The sequence below is a fragment of the Fusarium oxysporum genome, chromosome VI, assembly GCF_013085055.1.
Source record: "Fusarium oxysporum Fo47 chromosome VI, complete sequence".
Classification (NCBI taxonomy): domain Eukaryota; kingdom Fungi; phylum Ascomycota; class Sordariomycetes; order Hypocreales; family Nectriaceae; genus Fusarium; species Fusarium oxysporum.
This window is the reverse complement of record NC_072845.1, coordinates 3,949,714-3,970,396: the sequence shown is the minus strand read 5'-3', so window position 1 is coordinate 3,970,396 and position 20,683 is coordinate 3,949,714. Positions and strand designations below refer to the sequence as shown.

Genomic DNA, 20,683 nt, shown 5'->3' with positions numbered 1-20,683 from the left:
GTCTGTGGACGGCCGGATACAACAACGAAGATCCTTCGCGCCATGAAACTCTTGTCCTCTATCTAAGCCGGTGGTTAGTCAGTGAAAGGTTTGTCATGAATCTTGAGTAGTCCAAGCGAGCTCTATCAAGGTGCTACGACCTAAAGTAAATTGCCGATCATCCGATAACACGGATCGCAGCAGAACACAGGATTTCCCCACTTTGGTGAGGGCAGCGTCACCAGCCGGTCCCGGTCCGGTCCTCGCTAGCCTATCAGTCCCTAGCAGTTTTTATGATATTGGATTCCGGGCTACAAGCCGGCTGCTTAGTTCTGGCTGCGCGAATGATCTTCTATCGATGGTTCTGCTTGCTTGAGAGCTCTTTAGCAACGGCCAGCGTATTAGCAATGTTTGGAGACAGTTCAGGCAGATATGTGTACGTATTCACATAACACTATGTAATGAGATAAGGATGCTGCTTGGAAAGGGCAAACGGGTAAGTTCATTGGGAATTCTTCAGTTACGGTCGAGCGCCGATAAGGCCTATTTATCGCATTAGAAAGGACTTTGCCCAACACTACTCGTCTACTTGGTGCTTGTCCTCTTATGCATCACCATATACAACCGCTATCTATTCCAGGTTTTATATAATCGTCAACTTCTAACCTTTGTTGGTATTTAATCTATGTCTCTTGTGATTGCTGCAATGTACTTCTCGTCACCGCCAGCAGCGACCGAATGGTAGATTGAACCTCAGCCATAGTCGACGACGACATGCAATCCGCTATTCCCAGATTCCCTGAATGCATATACTTGGACTGAAATGCCCTCACTGTGTGATACAGATGTTTCAATTGGTAGTCTACCACCGTCGCCAGCAAGATCAATCTCAACGGCGGATCAAGCTTCAGGCCTGCGACGCGGCAGTCTACCGAGTCGAACAGCGTACAATCTTGGTGCGATACAGATGATGATACCGCGTTGCGGATCTCGTGTAATATTTGATCGTATGTAGATAGTAGAAGAGACAAGGGCGTGAGAACCAGGTGAAGAACTGTTTGCCAATTGGAACAAACTGAGTCGGTCGCATCGCCATTGCTTTTCACGCATTGATGTAATAGCTCGGTTACAACGCCCAGGGTCTCTTGGACAGGTCGCATGGCTGCCTCTATATATTTCGCCGGTCGAGGTTGAGTGCCAACGCCCCTCGCATGAGCGGGCGGTAGTCTCGTGCGTAAAAGCTCTTGCTGGAGGCTCAATAATCTCTCGAGCGAGCTGGATGCATTCGCTGTTTCATTTGCTGGACATAGACTTGGATCGATATTGGGATCGTGCGAAGAGACAGGTGGGCTTGTCGCGACAGACCATGGGTCTTCATCCATGGGTATATCGAGGAACGGATGCGTGGCGTTAAAGTTGCCGAGGCTGTTGGACAAGTCGAAAGAGCCAAAGAGCGCTGTATGATCTGAAAGGAGATCAGCAGCGATGCATACAAGATTGGCGAAAGACGGAGACTTACCTGTAATGCAACTATCGCCGAGCTGTGGAGGTGACGGCGGCATGGATATCCCGGAATCAGCACTCAATGCATCTCCATCTGAAATGCTATAAAACGCGGCATCACAAATAGATTGTGTCTGCTGTATCTCTCTGCCAGCCATCGACGCTTTGCTAGGTCGTCCAACCTTTAGAGCAGGGCTATAAGTGCAGACCGAATCGTCACCAAGACATCGTGAACAACCATCCAAGTCACCAGAGCAGCGTAATTTACGAGAGTGACACCTGTCGCAGGCAAGTCTCTTCTTGGGTCGTGTTCCGGATGGACTGTGCATTATTGCGGAGAAAGAGAATGCAATAACTAATTGGGGTTTCACTCACGGAAATGAGAATGCAGAAGAAATTACCAGCGGATTTTGTTGTTCTGTTGCATGGTAATGTAGCAATTGAGTATCCCAAATGGAAGGATTCGGGATCACCGTTCCTTTTTAGGACATGCTTTTACGAATGTCCAAGTCGAGAATAAGACTCAACGTTTGTCCCTTGTAGGAAGATGATTGTTGCTTTTGGCAAACAGGCCCCTGCAACCCCCCTGTTTCACTGTTGGATCTTTAGTGGGCGCTTGAAAACCTACGCATTGGGCAGTTGTGACAATAAAGGACATATTCTTGTGATAACGCACTCATCGTACCACCCACAGCAAAGGATCCAAACCCCTGGGCGGCACAGAAGTTCGGCATCTTCCATCATTGCAGTTGTACAAAAGTTCAGGCGGAAGGAGATTATTCTTATCCGATGAATCACCCCACAAGTCATGCAGCGCATCTACGCGACGTTGCATTTCATATCTAACCCCCAAAACATCAAAAAGAGAACAAGAATCCTTCCATTCGCTGCAGACATCACGGTAGGTAGGTCCTTAGCTTCGGGTAATTTTGTGCCATTCCCGCTTACCCGTCAGACTAGTACAGCATGGGAAGCTCAATCGGTAATTGAGGGCTTTAGAAAAAGTCGTACCGCCAAGAGAAGATGTACCTTTCCTAGTGGCCCGCCAATCTCACCTAAGGATACGCTGCGGCGAAACATGTTCAGTTGCAAGCGTCAGCCCTGTAGTCGGAGCTGGGCGATCAAATCTTGGCGTGCAGCGGAAGAGGAGGGAATTCCCCAGCGTTAGAAAGGTTCTCTCGAGAAAAGATTTCTTGTGATTATTGACGTGAACTTGCGAGTGGCTTTGTATCATATCATGCTGCAAAATGTGCAGATGTCACTGAACGCGCTTCTGTAACTTCGACGGTACCCTACTCCACGTTGAAGCGCAGGTGTCAGGCAGATTCACGATCATCTCCAATATCTCCGACAGTCCAGGACCAGCCCCAACAAAAAAAGAAGAGTCCTAAACCTACCGCAATCACGAGCTTTACATCCCGAGATCGTACGTTAAGTCATCGAAGGAACCGTCAGTGGGGCACTCTCAAGTTCGACCCAATGTAAGCAATCTATTTTCGTTTGTGTTGAGCATTTTACGTATTCTGGCTCCTGCGCCTCAATCTTATCTAAACGGAGTAAACCTTCCTCCTGTCCTCCGTTCGCCTACCCTGCAGGGACAGGTGTGGCGGTTTGTGCACCAATTACAGGCGCAAGAACGCGAGGTGCGTGCTTTAGCCGTTGGGTAAAACGTGTCTTCACCTGCATGGTGGTTGCAGTGAGGTTGCAGGGATAGCCTCTCTTGGTGACAAACGGGGAGTTATTGACACGTGTAAGACCGTATATCCGGATGTCAGACGCCTGATTCGGCCTTCAGAGACCGACGAGTCTGTACGTTTGGCAGTTGTCTGTCAGCTGCGCGGCCCTCCTTTCTAGTTTCATCACATTACATCGTCGAGACTTATCCAATTATACTGGGGTAACTTCTGCGAATCACAGATCTTCCATTAAGCGTAACCATCTATGATGATTCCCATCTAGGCTGCCACTCTCGTTTAGTCGTTCTGAGATGTCATCCCAGTAATTTTGGACAAGATCTTCGCCGTTGGCATTTTAAGTTATTCTTATTGGCTATGGAATACAACTTCCATTCCTATCTTGGGATTGCTGAACCATAGCACAGGTAGCTTGAAACAGGTGAACAGACATCATATTGCAAAGATAACCAGGAACCTTGAATTGCTACCTAATCATGTGACCGATCTAGAGTAGAGTCCATTGTTACTTGCAGTTTTCAGTATCCTCCACAAATATTAGTACACGCGCCGACAACTTCGGACCACCCCACCCCGGAAAGCAAGTGACAAGCCCATAAAAGGCTTAAGCAGAAACACCGACAGGCTTCTGGCAGAAAGCACCGAGCTCAAGCTACATTCCAGTCAGTCTCCTCATCATTATTAGTCCCATAGAAGCAGCTTACAATCTCAGAGAGGCCACAGCAGCGGGCCTTCTGGCCAGACTCGGCGCAGATAGCCTGAAATTCCTTGGCACTGTTGGGAGTCTTGGTAGCTATTATCACCGTTAGCAACTGTCGATATTGAACATATTGGGGGTGAACTTACGAGCGCGGCAGTCACCAGAGAGGACTCCAACGAGGTTGAGACTACAGCACTGGGGGTTGCCGAAGAGACCGCCGTCGGGGCAAGCCTCATAGCCGTTGGCGGAGGTAGCCGGCAGGGCGTAGGCGGTGCCAGCGAGGAACAGAGAAACGATGGTGTAGAACTGCATGTTTGCGGTATTGGAAGGTTGGACTGGAAAGATTGAAAAGAGTTGTGATGGGTCGTTTGGATGCTGAGTGGCGATGATGAAATATCTGGAAAGCTGGCGCAAGATGCAGTCTTTATAGAGAAGGACGCTCAAGAGTGGTGAGACAAGTCATCTCTCCTAGGTATTCTGGATATCATTTTCCAACCTCCCGTTCCTTAAGGGCCCTGAGTTGTTCAAGATGACTTCTGTTTCCGGCGTTTTTGACGAGGGAGGTTGAAGCTTGGAATGCTTCTCAGCTCTGCATCGTCCTCTATTGATGCACGAGCTTGGACCGTGGCCTTGCTAAGGTCAACCAGGTTGTCAAGCTGCGTGACACTAACTTGATTCATTTGTAGATCATCATGTCCCAATGTCTAAAAAGTGGCCTACCCCAGAGTATTAGATTTTAAGAAGATAATAGACGAGTTTACTCTCCCTGTAGCCTAAGTCGTCGATAGATCTTCCGCGTCTCTGGTAAGGGAGCTGTATGTCACTTAAATTATTACACACATTTTGCTGATATCTTTCTTCTAATAACCTTGAGTTTTCAGTCTTCAAATCGGATAGATGTAGGAGATGGAAAACAACAATAACTAAATAAAGTTGTTTACCAACAGCATGCTATCCACTCTGAGACACGGTATAGCAGTGACGGGAATCGAATTCATTTTTGATTGAACCAAGAAAGAGAAATGCAAGGAGCATCCCTTGGATTTAATTTCGGAACTCGCTGTCACAAGCGACCAATTGCCGAAGCTGCGGGGGGTATATCATGAATCAGCTGCCACTTACTCGATCGCAACTAACGGCATGCCTCATGCAACTGCCGTGCCGATGTCTTAGACAAAGCCAGGAACCAGCCGCCGATCTTGTCCCTGTATGCGGAGAATTCCCATAATTAGTTGGAGTCACGGAGAATTCCCCACGCCGCGATGTTACCAGCAACACGGCTGACAGCTTCTCCCTTGACAATGTCTCAGACGTCAGAGAATAGTTGTTGATCCCTACTTGTTTCAATATGACAACCCCGCATAGATATGATTTAGTGACAGCAAGGAAATACTAGTTGATGATCACTGCTATATTCAAAAAGAATATTCCCTGTAATGCATCACTTAGTGCATACAGAAAATTACCAACAAAGCTGAACTGAACGCTGTTACAACGCATTGCATATGAAGGCCAGTAAAAATTCCCATACTTGGCAATATTGAAAAAGTCCTTTCGATTCGATGATTTAACTACAAAGCTACCATGCCACTATGTACAAGAAGGGAAATTATTAAGTCCTTAGATCAAGTAGCCAAGCTCGGAACTAAGCACATGCAGTCAGAAGCATGTTCCCGAACCTAACAGCAGTAACTAAAGCTACCTCCACCTTCACACTTTAGACAACATAACTCAACCAGTCAAGGTATACTAAGATGATCTAGAAAGGAATCCCGAATAGAATGAATCCAAATCCAAAGAATCCAAGAAGACCCAACTCAACGTAAGAGGCTTTAGTGGCGCCAGCAGTGATGGCAGATGGTTCTCCTGGAGCAGGACCACTGGTAGGGCTAGGAACAGGATTCTCTCCTGAGGGGTTGGGTATGATAGAAGTTGCCAGAGATGCAGGGGGTTTAGGAGCTTCCCCTCCAGAACCACAAGTCGTGCATGCAGCAGGAGGGTTGGGCTGAACAGAGGGTTGAGACTGCTGTCCTGCAGGGAAATTGGGGTTCTCTGGCTTGCCCTCACCCGGTTTGTTGGTTGTTTTGGGGGGCTGAGGAGGAGCAGGAGATGGAGGTTTGGGACCGCCGCACGTGGTGCATTTTTCTGGCTGAGGGCCCGTAGGGACTGGCTTCACAGCAGGGGCAGATGAAACAGGTTGTGGCTGAACTGGAGGCTTGCCAGACGGTTTGCCCTGATCATGGCATGTCTCACAGTGCTCGGGCTGCGGCTTCGGAGACTTGCCAGGGCCCTTGGTAGGAGTCGCCTCAGGGCACGGGACAGTGAGCGTCGCAGTGATAGGCTTCTCACCACAAGAGTTACAAACAGTAACAGTTGAGGTAAAACCAGGCGGAACACCAGTCGTGCGAGGCTGACACTTTTCCTTGTGGCAACCCTCAGTGATGGTGTACGTATGCAGACGCAGACCCGTGGAGCAGAACTCGTGATACTCAGTTGTATACACGGTATAAGGACCACCTGTGCCGTTGCCGGACCAAGTACTGGTCGGCTCGACTATGATGGAGGTGATGGTGGGAAAGGTCTTGGTTGAGGTAACGCAGGAAGTTGTTTCTGCGTTGACTGCCAGACTGGCAGTCAAGAGGAAGGGGATGAGGGACTTGAAAGTTTGCATTGTTGAGGTGAGTGATGAAGCGAGTGACAGAATGTGTGAACGAGTGAAAGTTGTCAAATGACTTGTATGTCTGCAGTTGCGAAAACATCCCTTCCTTCAAGTATTATATATCGCCGACCTCTCAGTAACCAAATTCTTCTAAAATTACCTTCGCACCTCCATACCACCCAATATTCCACAATAGTCCGCGCACTTCTAACTTTGAAACCAAAACATGCACAACGCAGCTGAAGCAAAAACTCAATGCTTGTTGATCCGTCCCAAGGAGGCAATATTGATATCGCTACCTTGCATACGAGTTCCCACGTCAAAGCTGTTTCGGGAAGTTGATCGACGGCTAATATCTCCGGTGTAGCCTCGCTTACCGGAGAGAATGTGAGACAAGCAGGAGATAATGTCAATAGTTGGGTTTTCAAGAGACAAAGTTTTGCGATGGGAGCTGAAAGGCTTCACTTTTGCGGTGCAAGTCGGGTCATGGAGGTCGCGTCGGCATTTCTGAACTCAAACATCAGAAATTACCTCAAAGTCGTGACTTGTTGTTATTCAAGAATAAACATCTACGTCTGCTCAGTTGGGCATGTATATACAGCTACTCCTCAGCCCGAGTTCAATGTCAGTGATATCCTTCTCATCAGTTTCTGATTACACTCGTTTGCTTCCAATCACTTGCTTATTCCTCTTCCCCTGAACACTCATTGATCACCATGAAGTCCAAGAGTATCATGGCCGCTTCAACAGTGATGGAGCTTGCTCTTGCCCAAGCTTCTGCTGATCCTCTTTGCTCTACCATCATCAATCTTCAGCCTATTGAATATCAATTCCAGCAGCCTGTTCTCATCGACTCCTACTTCCCTGCCAACACTGACATTGTCCTCGATGATGGCCACGTTGTACATGTCACCAATGCTCCAACCTCTTTGAGCACTGTTCTGACGGATGTCTCGACAAGCTCGACTACACTGACCAGGTTCGTTCGCCATTTTATCTACAGTTGGGTTGGCTTTTGACTAATCATTTCGAAGTAGTGCTTCCAACGGCAACGGCAATCCGCCAGACGGAGGCTATCTCACCTTCACCGTTCCTGCGAACCCTGATGATATTGGCAATCATCCTGTCACCAAGACATATCCCCCAACTGAGCCCGGCCAGCCGGGCATTGTGGTCATTCAGGTTCCAACATCTCCTCCTGGAGCTGATGGCATCCCTACCTCTTCTGTCCCATACGTGACGGTCACTACCACTGGAGACTTCCCTTCTCTTACCGGCCCTGTCACGACTACTGTCACTCCTGGTGAGCCAGGAGCAACCGGTAGTGTCATTATTGAGGTCCCCAACACCAAGATTACTTCTCCCTCAGCATCTTATGTTACCGTCACTACTCCAGGAAGCGTTGCCCCAACTGACGCCCCTCGCACAAGCACTATTCCTCCCAGTAACCCTACGGATCCTGGCACGGTTATTGTTGTGGTTCCAAGCTCCCAGGCTTCATCTGTTTCCTCGATCCCATTTGTTACTGTTACCACCACTGGTAGTACCCTCAACCCAACGGATGATCCCATCACGTCGACTATTTCCCCATCTGGGTCAACAGGTTCCGGCACTGTCATAGTGGAGGTTCCGCCTTCCAGTTCCCCTAGCGGCTCTGGCGCATCCTCCTCCCCTGTCTCTGTCGTTACCCGCACTGTCACTGGAGACGATGGTAATGGTGAGCCCTCTACGACTACTATCACCCCCACCGCAAGCTCTGGTCCCGGGACCGTTATTGTTGAAGTCCCGCCCCCCACCAACAGCCCCTCGGCTACATCACCTGGAAGCAGCAGGCCTGGAGGTCCTGGTTCCTCTGGAACTGGCAGCTCTGCTAGTCAGGGGCCTAGCGATAGCGCCGCTCTATCTAGTAGCACTGGCGATGCTGGACCATCCTCATCTGTGCCGGAGTCTTCTAGTCCCAGTCGGGCGACTACAGATGATGCTGCTTCGAGCACTTCCGCCAGCGCACCTGCAAGTAGTTCAGCTGCATCATCAATCACGCAGTCTGAGACACCATCCAGTGCTGGCGCAGAGACGAGCACCCCTGCCACTTCTCCTGCTTCTTCTTCTGCCCCTTCAACGAGCGATGCAGATACCAGCTCTCCTGTCAACCCCACCACCTCCAGCCCTGTTTCGTCAGCAGCTACCTCTGCCCCTGGTTCTTCTACAGAGTCCGCTCCTAGCTCATCCACCAGTGCAGCGGCCGCGAACTTTGATCCTTGCCCCGACAGTCTCTATGGAAACCCTCAGTGCTGTTCCGTCGACGTTCTTGGGGTTGCAGACGTTGAATGCGATTCACGTAAGTACCTGCTTAATAGCTCAAGACAGATCATAGCTAACATGACCAATAGCCACCGAGTCTCCTACCGATGCCGATAACTTCCAAGCCATCTGCGCAGCTAGTGGTCAGCGAGCTCGATGCTGTGTCCTCCCTGTGGTAAGTCCTTTTCTTGAACCGGAAAACACTAGATACTGACTCATTTCGCACTATAGCTTGGCCAAGCTCTTGTTTGTTTGACTCCAGTTGGCGTATCGAACTAAACTCAGCTTTACTTTTTGTTTTGGGAGAAGATCTGGACTTATTGTATGGGAGAACTGTATGATATTCTGGAGGGGCCGGGCTAGTGGCTTACGAGAGGCTTTTTGGAAGCCATGCTTGGAATGGACACAGACCTCGCAATATGGAATGTTTTCTATGCTCTAAAGGTGCTTTTTTGACTTATACAGTAATTGTAATACGGAGAGCCGACCTCTTTCTTCAATTCTAAATGGCTCTGAGCATTTTCGTTTCCTCATGAAACATTTTTCAAGGTACCGCTTCCCAGGTAATGACGATTGGTTTCGCTGGATTATTGAGTGTCAACATTGAAATGCAGTAATGACATTTGTTTAGCAATCGCTGGCAAGAAACTGTATAGGAATTCCATGGGTAATTTTGAGGCTGTGCGCATAGATTTCGCTGAGGTCAGACGAGTTGCTACTGGTTACGCGCTAAGGCCTCTATTTATGTCCGGGATTGTAAGCGGCAATATTCCTTCCACGTACTCCGCCTCATGCGCGGTCACTAACCCCACGATTTTCACAACCTTTCTCATAGTAATTATTAAGCATAACTCTTCGTTAACCCTTCCCGTCGGCATCTAGTTATGCCGTGTTTAAGGACATCTCTGCAAGACTCTACAGCGCTTCTCTTTGGCCCCCAGTGAAATCTCACCAAAACTGCTATAACAGCTCAATGACGATGGCTGCATGTAAATTGGTCTTACGCGCTAAGTGATAAATACAAGAACAGACCTGTTCCAGCTTAGATTACTTACTCAAGTTACCCACAAGTCGCCAAAACTCACCATGCATGCTTCATACTTCTCATACAACCTTAGCAGACCATACCCTTATGTATGGTTTACTCCGGTTGTTCTTGTAAGTGGATTGATCGCGACGGCACTTATCGCATTTCTAAGCGTCGCGACTCAAGGTTACGAGACTATTTCCATGGCTACCTCCAATCCCAACACGACCAGCGATAATCGTAATCCTTTCTCGGACTGGCCTTCCTTCCTGACCGCAAACACAAAGTCGCTCTGCTCCACCACGACGATCCCCATTGGCACTGAGTTCTACACCAACAATACCGCCCTCAAGTATACAGTTACCAAGATTTGGCGCGGCGACAATCCAAAGGAGCCAGATGCACTGCTGGGATCATTGCCCTATCTCAACAACCCCTTCCAATCATGTGCAGTAAACGGTATCACGATTGAGTTTGAGGGCATCGATCGCAGTGCCTCTCAGATCGCGCTTCAGCAATGGGGCGCCAAGCTACGAGCTTCGCTATCCTGTGAGGTAGACACGCCTGGCGGCAGAACGACCGTGAACATGACAACAACCTACGACGTCAACGGCATCGATAACGATGTGGGCACAGCGTTCTCAGGTCGGAACGACACAGATAAGGCAAGCTTATGGTGGGGAGAGTCACTTCTTGCTTGGTACTCAATAGCCTTGACCAACGACATGCACGTTGCTAACGAGAAGTTCTTCCGGGGAGAGAATGACAAAGATGTTCCTCCAATTTACAAGGGTCACATTTCCTTCACGAAAAGAAAGACAGTCGTGCCATCGGCGCAGGATATCAAGGCGCTGGATTTCTTCCAAGTCAGCTGCTTCTTCGTCCCTTTCAGCAACAATGGCGTATCTCCCAACGTTTATTACTGCAGCCATGAGAAAATGAAAAACTCACATTTGATCGAGAAGCTATCCAAAGCGGACGACAGCGACCAGTTGATGCCTCTCCCTGGTATTTGGATCTCGGCAGATAGCCTGGCTAAAGCCTTCTATTTCACCATTCACGCCGATCTTGGACAGACAGACTCGGGACTGAATATTCTGGACAACGTTGAGCTTCTGACCCATTACACCAAAGACTATGAAGCTATCCAGAATCGCACGCCTATTTGGGGCGACAATCTCAGAGTCAACACCACAGAAGGGTTAGCTCATCGCGCATTCACATCCAAAGACGCCCCTGTAAAGGAGTTAGGAATCAAGCCTTCTGTCATCTCAACTACATTTCTTTGTCAGATCCCTCGTCTGAAAAGCAGGCCAACGCTCATTGTCTCTGTCATCATCAATACAATAGTCATCCTATCAGCTCTTTGGAGATCATACCAATTCCTTATCGATGCAATTCTGTCAAAGAACGATCCGGAAATGATGAATTGTGCTGCATGCATTGCAACGACGGCAAAGGAGGTAGAATATGAAGCCGGGTATTCTTCTGGACAATCATCGCAGAGCGTAGGAATACCGAGTAGGGTCAAAGCACGCTATTCTTCTATACAACAAGACGAGGATCTCTAAGACCATACTAGGGATTTCAGTATGAAGATTAACGCTAGGACTACACTCTTCTATTATTATAAGTGGTAGGTCATATGGGACGAGGCGGGTCCCTAATGTGAATGAGAAGGTTGTGAACTGCCTAGTGGGTAGTGTAATAGTCCATGAGATATATGTAGTCAAGATGCTCAATGACCCGGATATGCCATGTTGAAGCAAGCATAAGCAGTGACAGCCAGTGCAACGATCCCCAAATAGAAATCGCCGGTGTCCGAGATGCCGCTCGCAGATGACTGACCCTTTTCTACATCACGCGGAATGAGATTAAAGGTCTTAGAAATGGAAGACCACGCTGTGACTGCCGGCGCCACAACCGTATCCGCCATACCGAAGCAGTACTCAAACGGCAGTCCAGTACTCCATGACAACAAATACGTCAGACCAAGAGAATACACCTCCATGAGCCGGTGACGTCTCCCAGATCCAAAGCATGGCAGCGTGAGCAGAATAAACCTGTAAACTGCGTGCGTAAAAATCCAGCTTTTGGAAGCAGCGGTGAAGACGAAGAAGTCATCGTGTAGCATGATAGTTTTCCACTGCACACTATACCCTTGCAGGACAATCCAGGCAGACAGAGAAATACAAGCGGCCTTGCAGCAAATGCCACGGAAGGACCCTCCAGAAGGCGTCGCGACCATCATGAGAATATTGCCATAGACTGCAAAGTTGACGTAAATGGTGAAAGCGTGAAGCCATTGCGCTTTCGTCGGCCTGCTAGCGACGATGAACAGAAGGACGGAGCCGAGGCCTAAGGGCAGTTCGGCCATAGTCTTGACCATTTCACCTTTGGTGGAGGTTCGATCAAAGAGGACGATGATGGCGCTAGTGGTGTAGACGATGGTGAGGAGAAGGCCCGGTTTGGAGATGAGGCAGCGGTAAGCGAGGAAGAGGATCCCGCTGAGGGATGCGTTGAATGGAATGTCGAGATACGGCTCTAATGCCGCGTATACTGATAAGAGACTCATGGTGATGCGCCACTATATTGGTGCCTTTGAACGGTTGAGAAGAGAGTGGCTTGAAATAGTCGTGAAAAATGGATGTCGCTTCCCGCCTGTTCCGTGCGTGCTACGTGCTCGTTGCTACCCCATAAATACAGGGGTCCGAGGTCTTTGATTGGTCAGCCAAATATCAACACACGAACTCTAGGGTACGATGTTTCCAATTATGTTTATGGTTTACATACGAACAGTGATTTGAGATGCGAAAGTCTCTATTAGACTCTCGTTTCAGACTACAAATAAAAGCTGGCAGACCTCCAGCTGCAGTTGGAAAAGGAATTTCTGCATAGCGATACCAATGAAGCGCGGTACACTCTACCAGGAACAAGAATATAAGCATTAAAAATTGCAACGTCGACGATTGACTGCACGGGTCAAGTCTTAGGAGTTCAGATGCAAGAAAAAGTATACCCAAGATTCTATCCTGCGCCATAAAGCTCTACTTAGACTCCATAGTGTATATACGGCACCCAGAGCGGAGTTTTATGTGTCTCGTCGTCACACGAGATAATATCCCGTTCACTTCTGCTCCTAACTCTCGTCCTTTCTTCAGCCAGCCATTTATCCCTGAGTATACAAGTAGCTCGATGGAGTGCTTGGCTGACGGATCCATCATGAAATCCACTCTCCCCCAGAACCTTGTATGTCATCTGCGCCATGTCAACGCACAAAGTATCGTCCACCTCCCACAACGTTCCAATGACATGTCGGAAGCCGGTCAGCTGGAATGCGCTTGTGAGATGAAGACTCTCGTCAGCTAGCTTCTCATCCAAGCTTTCGCCCGTCTTGCAGGCGGAGAGGTAGGCGAGTAAGGGTGCGCCGGAGCGGAGATTGGTCTCAAGCAGACTCTCTACCGTCAGCGGTTGATCTTGCCAGTCTTCAAGGTAGATTAAACTCTTCAAGGGGTCTGATTTCGTGCTGCCGTGACCTGCAAAATGAAACACACGGCATTTCTGGAGGGCCGCCAAAGTCTCAGCCTTCCGTGGCTGCGGATGTTTAACTGGTAGTCCCGCCAAATCGAACATTGACTTCACAGCCCGAACTTCGGCATCTGCAAATTTCAAACGGCTTTGCCCTTTGGTCTCATTCATCGCCAAAAGTACGACATCGCTATCAGAATCGACATCTATAGTCTTGTTGTGTTCCTGGCGGGTGTCGATGATAGCTTTGATGGATGAACTGTAGGACGACATCACCTTATCGAGTGTCGTCCTGCCGCTAGATTCAAGGTGATAACCAGCTGCGTGGAAAGGAAATTTGCTCAGCGCCCCTGTAGGAATCCACCATATGCGGGGCAAGGGATCTTCTGGTGAGGGCCGATTGAGACCAAGAGCTTTGAGAACCGGTTCGACCACAACGTCCCAGAGCCACTCTAATGTTTCAAGAGATTGGAGACTCTGCGCTCGTCTAGAAATTTCGTCCTCGGACAGGGCTGTGAGGGATAAAGCTCGGGTACCACTTAACTCAACAAGAAGGGCATCGCATCTGTGAGAGCTCACATTAACCATGACAATAGGGCCTTGCTCAGCCGCCAAACGCATCTCGGTGTCGGTAGCCGGTAGCAGGAACCGCTCATGACCGGGGATGGTCCGAATCTCGCTCAAGAGAGTGACCATCTCACTATTTGCCCAGTGCCTTCGGTCAACTCCGAAAGAACCAGAGGCGGCATCGGCAGTCATCATGACATTCGTCTGCGTTGGGGAGTCAAGTATACGACGAAGATCGTGAAACGACTGAACTAGATCAGGACGTTCGTCCTGAATGGAGGATAGATCGGTGCGAAGGTCACGAAGTGCGCCAGCTAGCAGACCGCGCCCTGACTCGAGAAGTTGAATTGCAGCTGAGGCTCCTTGACCTGTGTGCAAGGCCACTGCAGCAGCATCAGAGGCAAGACCAGCAGTTTGAGAAAGAATAACCTTCTTGTCAACCGAGGCTAATGAGTTCGGTGCTGACAACGGAATCAAGTTAATAGTAGTTTTTGCGATCTGATACGCTCTTTGACCGTACTGAAGGATTTCTGGAGTCGAGAGGAGGTAGCGACCTGCAAAGATTCTATAGGTAGGAAGAGACACTGTTGACATCAAGGCCTCTTCATAACAGCGCTGAGACTCTATCTTGTCCTCTTTCAAACCTGTGCGTATGAATTGAGAGTCCAGCTGGTGTCCTAGGTTATTCAATAACCCTGCTCTGCCGGGATAGTCAACGGAGGTGGCCTCTACCGCTTCTCTGGCAGCCGTTGTGGCCTTCTCCAAGTCTTCTATTTTATGCGTGCTCATATACCAATGGTCTAGAGAACGGCTGAGGTTAAACAACCATGCCGCTCGCTCAGAGTGACCCATGTCGGCCATCTTGACAGCTTCCCCACCCAAGTCAATGGATTCTTTTAGATCTTTCATGTCCCCTGTCTTCAAGAAACGGCTTGTAAGTTGGACAGCAAGATTGCTTAGCAGGTTGGGTCGCTCAGAATGGCCATCGAGGCATGCTTTTATGGCTTCTCTTGCAGTATCAATGGCCTTATCAAGGTCAGTTAATCCCGTCGCCAAGTCGGACGATCGACTAAAACGATAATAAAGATGAGCACTGAAGTTGTTCAGCCGTAAGGACCGATTGGCATTACCGTCAGATGTCGCGTTCACAGAATCTCTCGAAGCATTGATAGCTTCATGAAGATCTGCTATCGCTCCAAACTGCTGGTATCGAGTGCAAACGATCACTGCAAGGGTATTCAAATGTGCTGCGCGATCGGGGTGGCTGTCGGAAGTTATATCGACAACTTTCCTAGCAAGGTTTATGGCTTCCTCCAAGATTCCGGTGGCGCCTGTACGGGAGAATTGTGTACTGAGCTGCAAAGCAAGATTATGCAGTAATATTGGCCGTTCCGGACGGTCTTCAGGTGTGAGTTCAACGGCCTCTCTGGCGACTTGAATGGACTCATCTAAGTCCGTCATGTCTCCAATGGTTGCAAACCGCCTTCCCAATTGAAGACTGAGGTTTTTCAAGAACTTGGCTCTGTTGGGGTGGCTAACAGGGGTCGTCTTTATTGCTCGCTTGGCGACTATGACAGACTCTTCCAAATCGGCTACGCTTCCCCGAGCTGAATACCTATCACCGAGTCGAACACTGAGAGAGTTCAAAAGGACCGCCAAGTCTGGACTGCCATCGGAAGTGATTAGGATGGCCATTCGGATTACCTGGACCGCCTCTTCTAAATCCGTCGCGTCTCCAAGAGCAGCGTATCGGTCGCCAAGCAGAACGCAAAGGTTGTTCAATCTTGTGGCATGTTCAGGATGGCCATATGATGTTGTCTTGATCGCTTCCCGACTAACTCTGATGGCTTCTTCCAAGACTTGGAGCCTTCCTCCGCTCGAATACCGCGTTCCCAAGAGGGCTCCTTGAGTGTCCAGCCACCCAGCCCGATCTGGATGATCATCCGGGGAAAGTTCGATAGCTTCTCTGGCGATTTCGATAGCTTCCTCCAAGTCATGGTTTCTGCCAAGATAAGAGAATCGGTCGTTCAGGAGCTTGCTCAGGTTGATCAGCCGTGTTGATCGGTCAGCATGATCTTCGGGCGTGCCATCCACCACTTGCCTTGATGCCTTGATGGCATCTTCCAAGTCTTCAAAGGTCCCAACATGAGAAAATCGATTCCCTAAATGCACACTGAGAGTATCCAAATATTGTAGATGGTCGGGGTGATTACAAGAGGCCATTTCGCTGGCTTCTTTCGCAGCTGCAATAGCCTCATCCAGATCTGGTAATATACCTTGTTGTAAGAATCGATCGCCCAGATATATACCGAGGGCATTAAGCATTGAAGCTATATCAAACTCTCCATCAGAATCATGGGTTGAGGCCTCTTGAAGTGCTCGTTTCGCAAATTTGATAGCTTCGTCTATATCATTTTTCTCTCCTAGAATAGAGTATCGGGTTGCTAATAGCGAAGCAAGAGTCTCCAAGATTTCTGCCATGATGGGATTTGAACTTGTGGTTATCTCCAGAGCCTTCTTTGTGCTAGTGATAGCAACATCTAGGTCCGGCATCTCCCGGGTGTTTGAGAATCTTTTCCCTAGAAGGTTTGCTAACTGGTATGAGTATTCGACGAGGTCGGGATCATCGCTGAGTGTCAAATAGATGGCTTCCTGGATATTTTGAATTGCAAAACCCAAGTCTGTTTTGTCTGCTGTAACTGAGAACCGCCTGTCGAGTCTGAGAGCAAGGTTTTGCAAGAGGGTTGATCGATCGGGGTCTGAGTTTGGAAGCATATCGACAACTTCCTGAGCAAAATCGATGGCTTCATCCAGGTCAGGCCTGGACTCTGTAAGCAAAAATCGATGATAGAGAAAGGCTCCAAGGTTACTCAGCCACTCCATTCGGTCCGGATGATTCTTGCTAGGAGAATCCATCGATTGCCTAGTGTTGGCAATAGCCTCGTCGAGGTCTGCCAGTTCTTCTGTAACTGCAAACCGGTCGTTTAATAAAAGAGCAAGATTGTACAATCTCTCTGAATGCTTGGGATCATGGTCGGGAGTCTCATGAACAGCCTGTTTTGAAACAACGATCGCCTCCTCTAGGGTCTTCATTCCTTCTGTACGCGTATATCTCTCACTCAAAAGGGTTCCAAGAAAGCTCAGCCATTCTGGCCTGGCAGGGTGCTGATGAGAAGGAGCTTGGATAGCTTGCCTGACCATGTCAATAGCGTTGTTTTGATCATCCGTCACTGACGTGACGGAGTAACGATCATTCAGTAGAGTTGCAAGATCATATAGTTGTGAAGCTCGGTCCGCATGGTCATCAGCAAGCGCCTTGAGACGTGCTTGGGCTTCCGCGATTCTGCTACAAAATTCCTGCATTTTAGATTACCAAGCTCCTAGGGATACTTAAAATGGGATGGTCTTTTCCGCTGTTGAATCCAGAAAATGGGTGATTGCTGCAATATTTGATCTTTCAAGAACCACGCGGTGAATGAAGGAAATCAGGCTGGGCACTGTGACATGTTTCCCTTCACGTGGGCTGAGGAGAGTAAGCATGCCAAGCCACGTTTGCTATTATTAGATGACATGAATTTAGCATACATTATTTTTAGCTGAATACCTCGTTAAATACTAAATCAGGCTTTGGTGAATTAATAAAGTAGTAGCGTGAAATAGAACATAATAGTAAGAAATTAATATATTCAAAGAAATTAAAAGAGATCATATTTTTTAACTTATTTATTTTTAAAGTTTATGAAAAATTAATTCTTTTTAAATATAAATTCTAAGCTCTTTAGAAATATCAAGACCTCCCTATTACACTATTATAGAAGTTATATTATACCTTTTTCAGCTGCAGGCTCCAGCGCTATGAATTAGGTTATGTCTTCGTGACTTAACGACTATGTGTTTTAATTCGATTGGGACTACCGTGTGCTGATGGCTTCACTTGATCAACCTTCCGAACTGCTCCTTCAGGAACTTCCCTTCGCACTAATGAATACCGAGGTTCAGCTATGATGCAACTTGAAGATCTTGATGTTTGCTCCTACCAACGCTGGCACATGGGTAGTTAGACTTTTGAGCGCCTCGGGTTACACTCTACCTGTTTTAGACTAGCAAGGATGCTCATCTCTCTCCCCCAAGCAATGTCAAGGGACTTAAAATGTAATAGTAGCGGGCTGATGGGCGAGCTAGGCGAGGCAGCCATTTGGTATCAGTGGGATGAGTGGGAAACTTGAAGAACACAGCTGAAATAATTACCAACAGTACATGATACGCCGGCCCGGATAAACATTCCGGGCGCCCTTGTGAGCAAAACACTGGAAAATGGGAATGCAACCAACTATAACTCAACAACTTCATTATCCACCAGTCTCTAGCAAAATCCATTATCTCTTCCATCACATTTCAAAATGGCTCGAGGTGTACGCAATAAGGCACAGCTGGGAACCTACTATCGGACTGCAACAGGTCCTCGGTCTGTCCCATTGACCGACCCTCAAGGTCATCGTCCTCGGTGGCCGATAGATATTGGGGGCGTCCACGTTTATTCAAGGGATGCTGAATCTGTCATATTTGTACCCAGCTCCCGATTCTGGATCGAAAACGAAGCCGACGACCCAGATGCTTTGTGGCGAGAAGACACAGAGGCTTTCGACTGCTTTAAAACGTCTTATGCTTATAACATGATTGGCCAAGAGCATCCAAGAATCGTACCGTAGGTCATCAAGAGCAACCATTCCCACGGCTCCTGCTAACTGAATATACCAGTGTTATCGGTCAAGATGCCTGGACAGGTCTTCCTATACTAAAGAAACCGTCGTATGGCTCTCTTTGGACCTTTATACAGAACTATGGCTCTCATGTTTACACGGCTCAAGCAGATGCTGCACCTCCCACATCCCGGATCAAGCCAGAGTTCCGACCTTTGGCCTACCAGTGGAGCTTACAACTACTATCAGGCCTCTCATTAATTCACTCTCGCGGTATCGCTTACGGAGAGCTCATCGAGACAAACTGCTGGATCAGTGCAGGCTCTCTATCGATGGCGGTAGCAGGCTTCCTCGGTTCTGACTTTACCGACCCAAGCAATGGTTGGAACTTCCCCGGCTCTTTCTTCAGCGGTATCGAGTTTTCGCCAGAATACCTTCCTCTTTCGCGGGCGGTGCGAGTGCCAACATCCGAAACCGATATGTTCATGTTTGGTAGATTAGCGTACCAGATCATGACCTCTGAACTGCCAGGTGACGGAATAGGAAGGGATTAGGGCGAGACTGAACGCTTGATGGCCGAGGAGGACTGGATGCCTGATCTTGAAGATGAGTTCATGGGAAAGACTGTTCATAAGTGCTGGAGGTTTAAGTACGAGGATGTTGAAGAATTACAGAGCGAGGTGCAAGCGTTCGTTGAAGCACATGGGTGGTCTATTAGAGGGGACGAACTTGAGGGTTTCGACGCCCACAGTATTCATCGCGAACTCAAGGCCAACTTTGTTCCGGAAGATGACGAATAGATCTCGATTCGCTATTACTGGTGGGAGCTATCTATAAGACACAGATTCTCTATGTAGCAGTCTCATTCTGGCGTAATAAGGTCCCTTTGCCCCTTATACGCTTCCCTGATTTGAAGTCTACCAGACAACCTTGACGAAGCCCTAGGTCAGCTTCCTTCATGCAAAGGTGAGGCGGTGGAGGGTTGTGTTCAAGTTACCTCAACCAGAATCGCTTGAGTCCGTCTACAAGACTTAGCATCCACGCATGCAGGAGCCGTTGCAGCAGCGAATGCCTTGAATACAAGCCGAGCATCCCGCCTGGCGAATAGCAAGTTCAAACTCGTCGCGAGAAACAAGCTTGCCGGGGATCTCAACTTCAGATTCGGGGAGAACAGCAGCCATAGCGGTAGAGACCGAGGCAAATGTGAAGAAGATGATGGAAAGCTTCATTGTTGGAATAGTTCAAGGAGACGAGATGAGATAGAGGATAGTGAGGAGAATGAACCTCTGTTAAGCGGGGGTTTCACCGGCCTTTTACAGATCAGATAGGTGGGATGCTGAGTCATTTTAAGCTATTAAGTGTAGCAGGAACTTCTTCCTGTAGATAATCTGATTAGATGATCAGATAACTTGTCCATCTTCGCGCGCCATACCAACCCATGCTCCAAAGAAGCGAGTTCCGTATCACGACCTATCATTTGCGAGAAATATATCAATCAGTTGAACGTTACGTCACGTAAGCTTCCTTTAATGGGCCCTTGTCATAAATCTCACTGCCAAGTAAGCTACTGAAGCTGACCATTGCCCTCATGCGCGTCTTCCTCCGGGCCATCGCCGTCGTGACTCGTAGAAAAACCCCAAACTGGCTGGCAGCGTGATGAGTCCCACGTGTCAACGGTCGTTCGTAGAAGTGATACTAGTCAACTTGTCTTCATAAGTCCAGACATTTGCCGGGGGGTTTTGACCCATGTGCCCACCGAAGGACAGAGGCGCAAGAAGGCCAAAACTTGCCAACTTCACAATTACTTGGAGCTGTTCTGAGCTTCCTTAGCACAAATGAGTCGGAAGTCTTCTGCAACGTGTTGGGCCCTCGGATTCAGCCAATGTCGTGGCCAACCGACAAGTACAGGTACCTAAAGTATCCGAAATCCAGTACTCATTCGCGACAGGCCTAGGATCCTTCACCTGCCTTCCTGGGGCTAGCAACGATGGGTGCATGAGAAACATTTTTCAATTGGCTCAAGGT

At 48.5% G+C, this 20,683-nt stretch overlaps 9 protein-coding genes across 9 annotated transcripts; 3 read left to right on the top strand and 6 right to left on the bottom strand.

Annotated features, from left to right (window-relative positions):
- Positions 1 to 461: 461 nt before the first annotated feature.
- Positions 462 to 2,164, bottom strand: FOBCDRAFT_227073 (uncharacterized protein). Its single transcript, XM_059609730.1, has 2 exons — positions 1,499 to 2,164; positions 462 to 1,444 (listed from the first exon to the last, which is right to left on the bottom strand). Exons 1-2 carry the CDS (start codon positions 1,809 to 1,811, stop codon positions 663 to 665), a joined length of 1,095 nt encoding a protein of 364 aa, XP_059467414.1. The 5' UTR covers positions 1,812 to 2,164; the 3' UTR covers positions 462 to 662.
- Positions 2,165 to 3,517: 1,353 nt separating this feature from the next.
- Positions 3,518 to 4,343, bottom strand: FOBCDRAFT_321130 (fungal hydrophobin-domain-containing protein). Its single transcript, XM_031185536.3, has 3 exons — positions 4,023 to 4,343; positions 3,881 to 3,969; positions 3,518 to 3,828 (listed from the first exon to the last, which is right to left on the bottom strand). The coding sequence occupies exons 1-3, from the start codon at positions 4,186 to 4,188 to the stop codon at positions 3,781 to 3,783; spliced, it is 303 nt and encodes a 100-aa protein (XP_031036671.2). The 5' UTR covers positions 4,189 to 4,343; the 3' UTR covers positions 3,518 to 3,780.
- Positions 4,344 to 5,416: 1,073 nt separating this feature from the next.
- On the bottom strand, positions 5,417 to 6,606 carry FOBCDRAFT_227069 (uncharacterized protein). Its single transcript, XM_031185537.3, has one exon. The coding sequence runs from the start codon at positions 6,545 to 6,547 to the stop codon at positions 5,636 to 5,638; it is 912 nt and encodes a 303-aa protein (XP_031036672.2). The 5' UTR covers positions 6,548 to 6,606; the 3' UTR covers positions 5,417 to 5,635.
- Positions 6,607 to 7,251: 645 nt separating this feature from the next.
- FOBCDRAFT_203655 (fungal hydrophobin-domain-containing protein) lies at positions 7,252 to 9,304 on the top strand (the record flags this gene model as incomplete). Its single annotated transcript, XM_059609074.1, has 4 exons — positions 7,252 to 7,514; positions 7,570 to 8,873; positions 8,926 to 9,011; positions 9,302 to 9,304. 4 exons carry the CDS (start codon positions 7,252 to 7,254, stop codon positions 9,302 to 9,304), a joined length of 1,656 nt encoding a protein of 551 aa, XP_059465230.1.
- Positions 9,305 to 9,922: 618 nt separating this feature from the next.
- FOBCDRAFT_137284 (uncharacterized protein) lies at positions 9,923 to 11,434 on the top strand (the record flags this gene model as incomplete). Its single annotated transcript, XM_031185540.2, has 1 exon — positions 9,923 to 11,434. The coding sequence occupies one exon, from the start codon at positions 9,923 to 9,925 to the stop codon at positions 11,432 to 11,434; it is 1,512 nt and encodes a 503-aa protein (XP_031036675.2).
- FOBCDRAFT_227068 (uncharacterized protein) lies at positions 11,380 to 12,489 on the bottom strand. Its single transcript, XM_031185541.3, has one exon. It carries the CDS (start codon positions 12,436 to 12,438, stop codon positions 11,602 to 11,604), a length of 837 nt encoding a protein of 278 aa, XP_031036676.2. The 5' UTR covers positions 12,439 to 12,489; the 3' UTR covers positions 11,380 to 11,601.
- Positions 12,490 to 12,914: 425 nt separating this feature from the next.
- FOBCDRAFT_185779 (CHAT domain-containing protein) lies at positions 12,915 to 17,321 on the bottom strand (the record flags this gene model as incomplete). Its single annotated transcript, XM_059608605.1, has 2 exons — positions 12,915 to 14,728; positions 14,837 to 17,321. 2 exons carry the CDS (start codon positions 17,319 to 17,321, stop codon positions 12,915 to 12,917), a joined length of 4,299 nt encoding a protein of 1,432 aa, XP_059465229.1.
- A 993-nt stretch (positions 17,322 to 18,314) lies between these two features.
- FOBCDRAFT_262433 (uncharacterized protein) lies at positions 18,315 to 19,458 on the top strand (the record flags this gene model as incomplete). The annotated part of the gene is made up of 3 exons (XM_054705211.2): positions 18,315 to 18,663; positions 18,717 to 19,110; positions 19,213 to 19,458. Exons 1-3 carry the CDS (start codon positions 18,359 to 18,361, stop codon positions 19,456 to 19,458), a joined length of 945 nt encoding a protein of 314 aa, XP_054561186.1. The 5' UTR covers positions 18,315 to 18,358.
- Positions 19,459 to 19,651: 193 nt separating this feature from the next.
- On the bottom strand, positions 19,652 to 19,887 carry FOBCDRAFT_276153 (uncharacterized protein; the record flags this gene model as incomplete). The annotated part of the gene is made up of 2 exons (XM_031185545.2): positions 19,652 to 19,680; positions 19,740 to 19,887. 2 exons carry the CDS (start codon positions 19,885 to 19,887, stop codon positions 19,652 to 19,654), a joined length of 177 nt encoding a protein of 58 aa, XP_031036680.2.
- Positions 19,888 to 20,683: the final 796 nt, after the last annotated feature.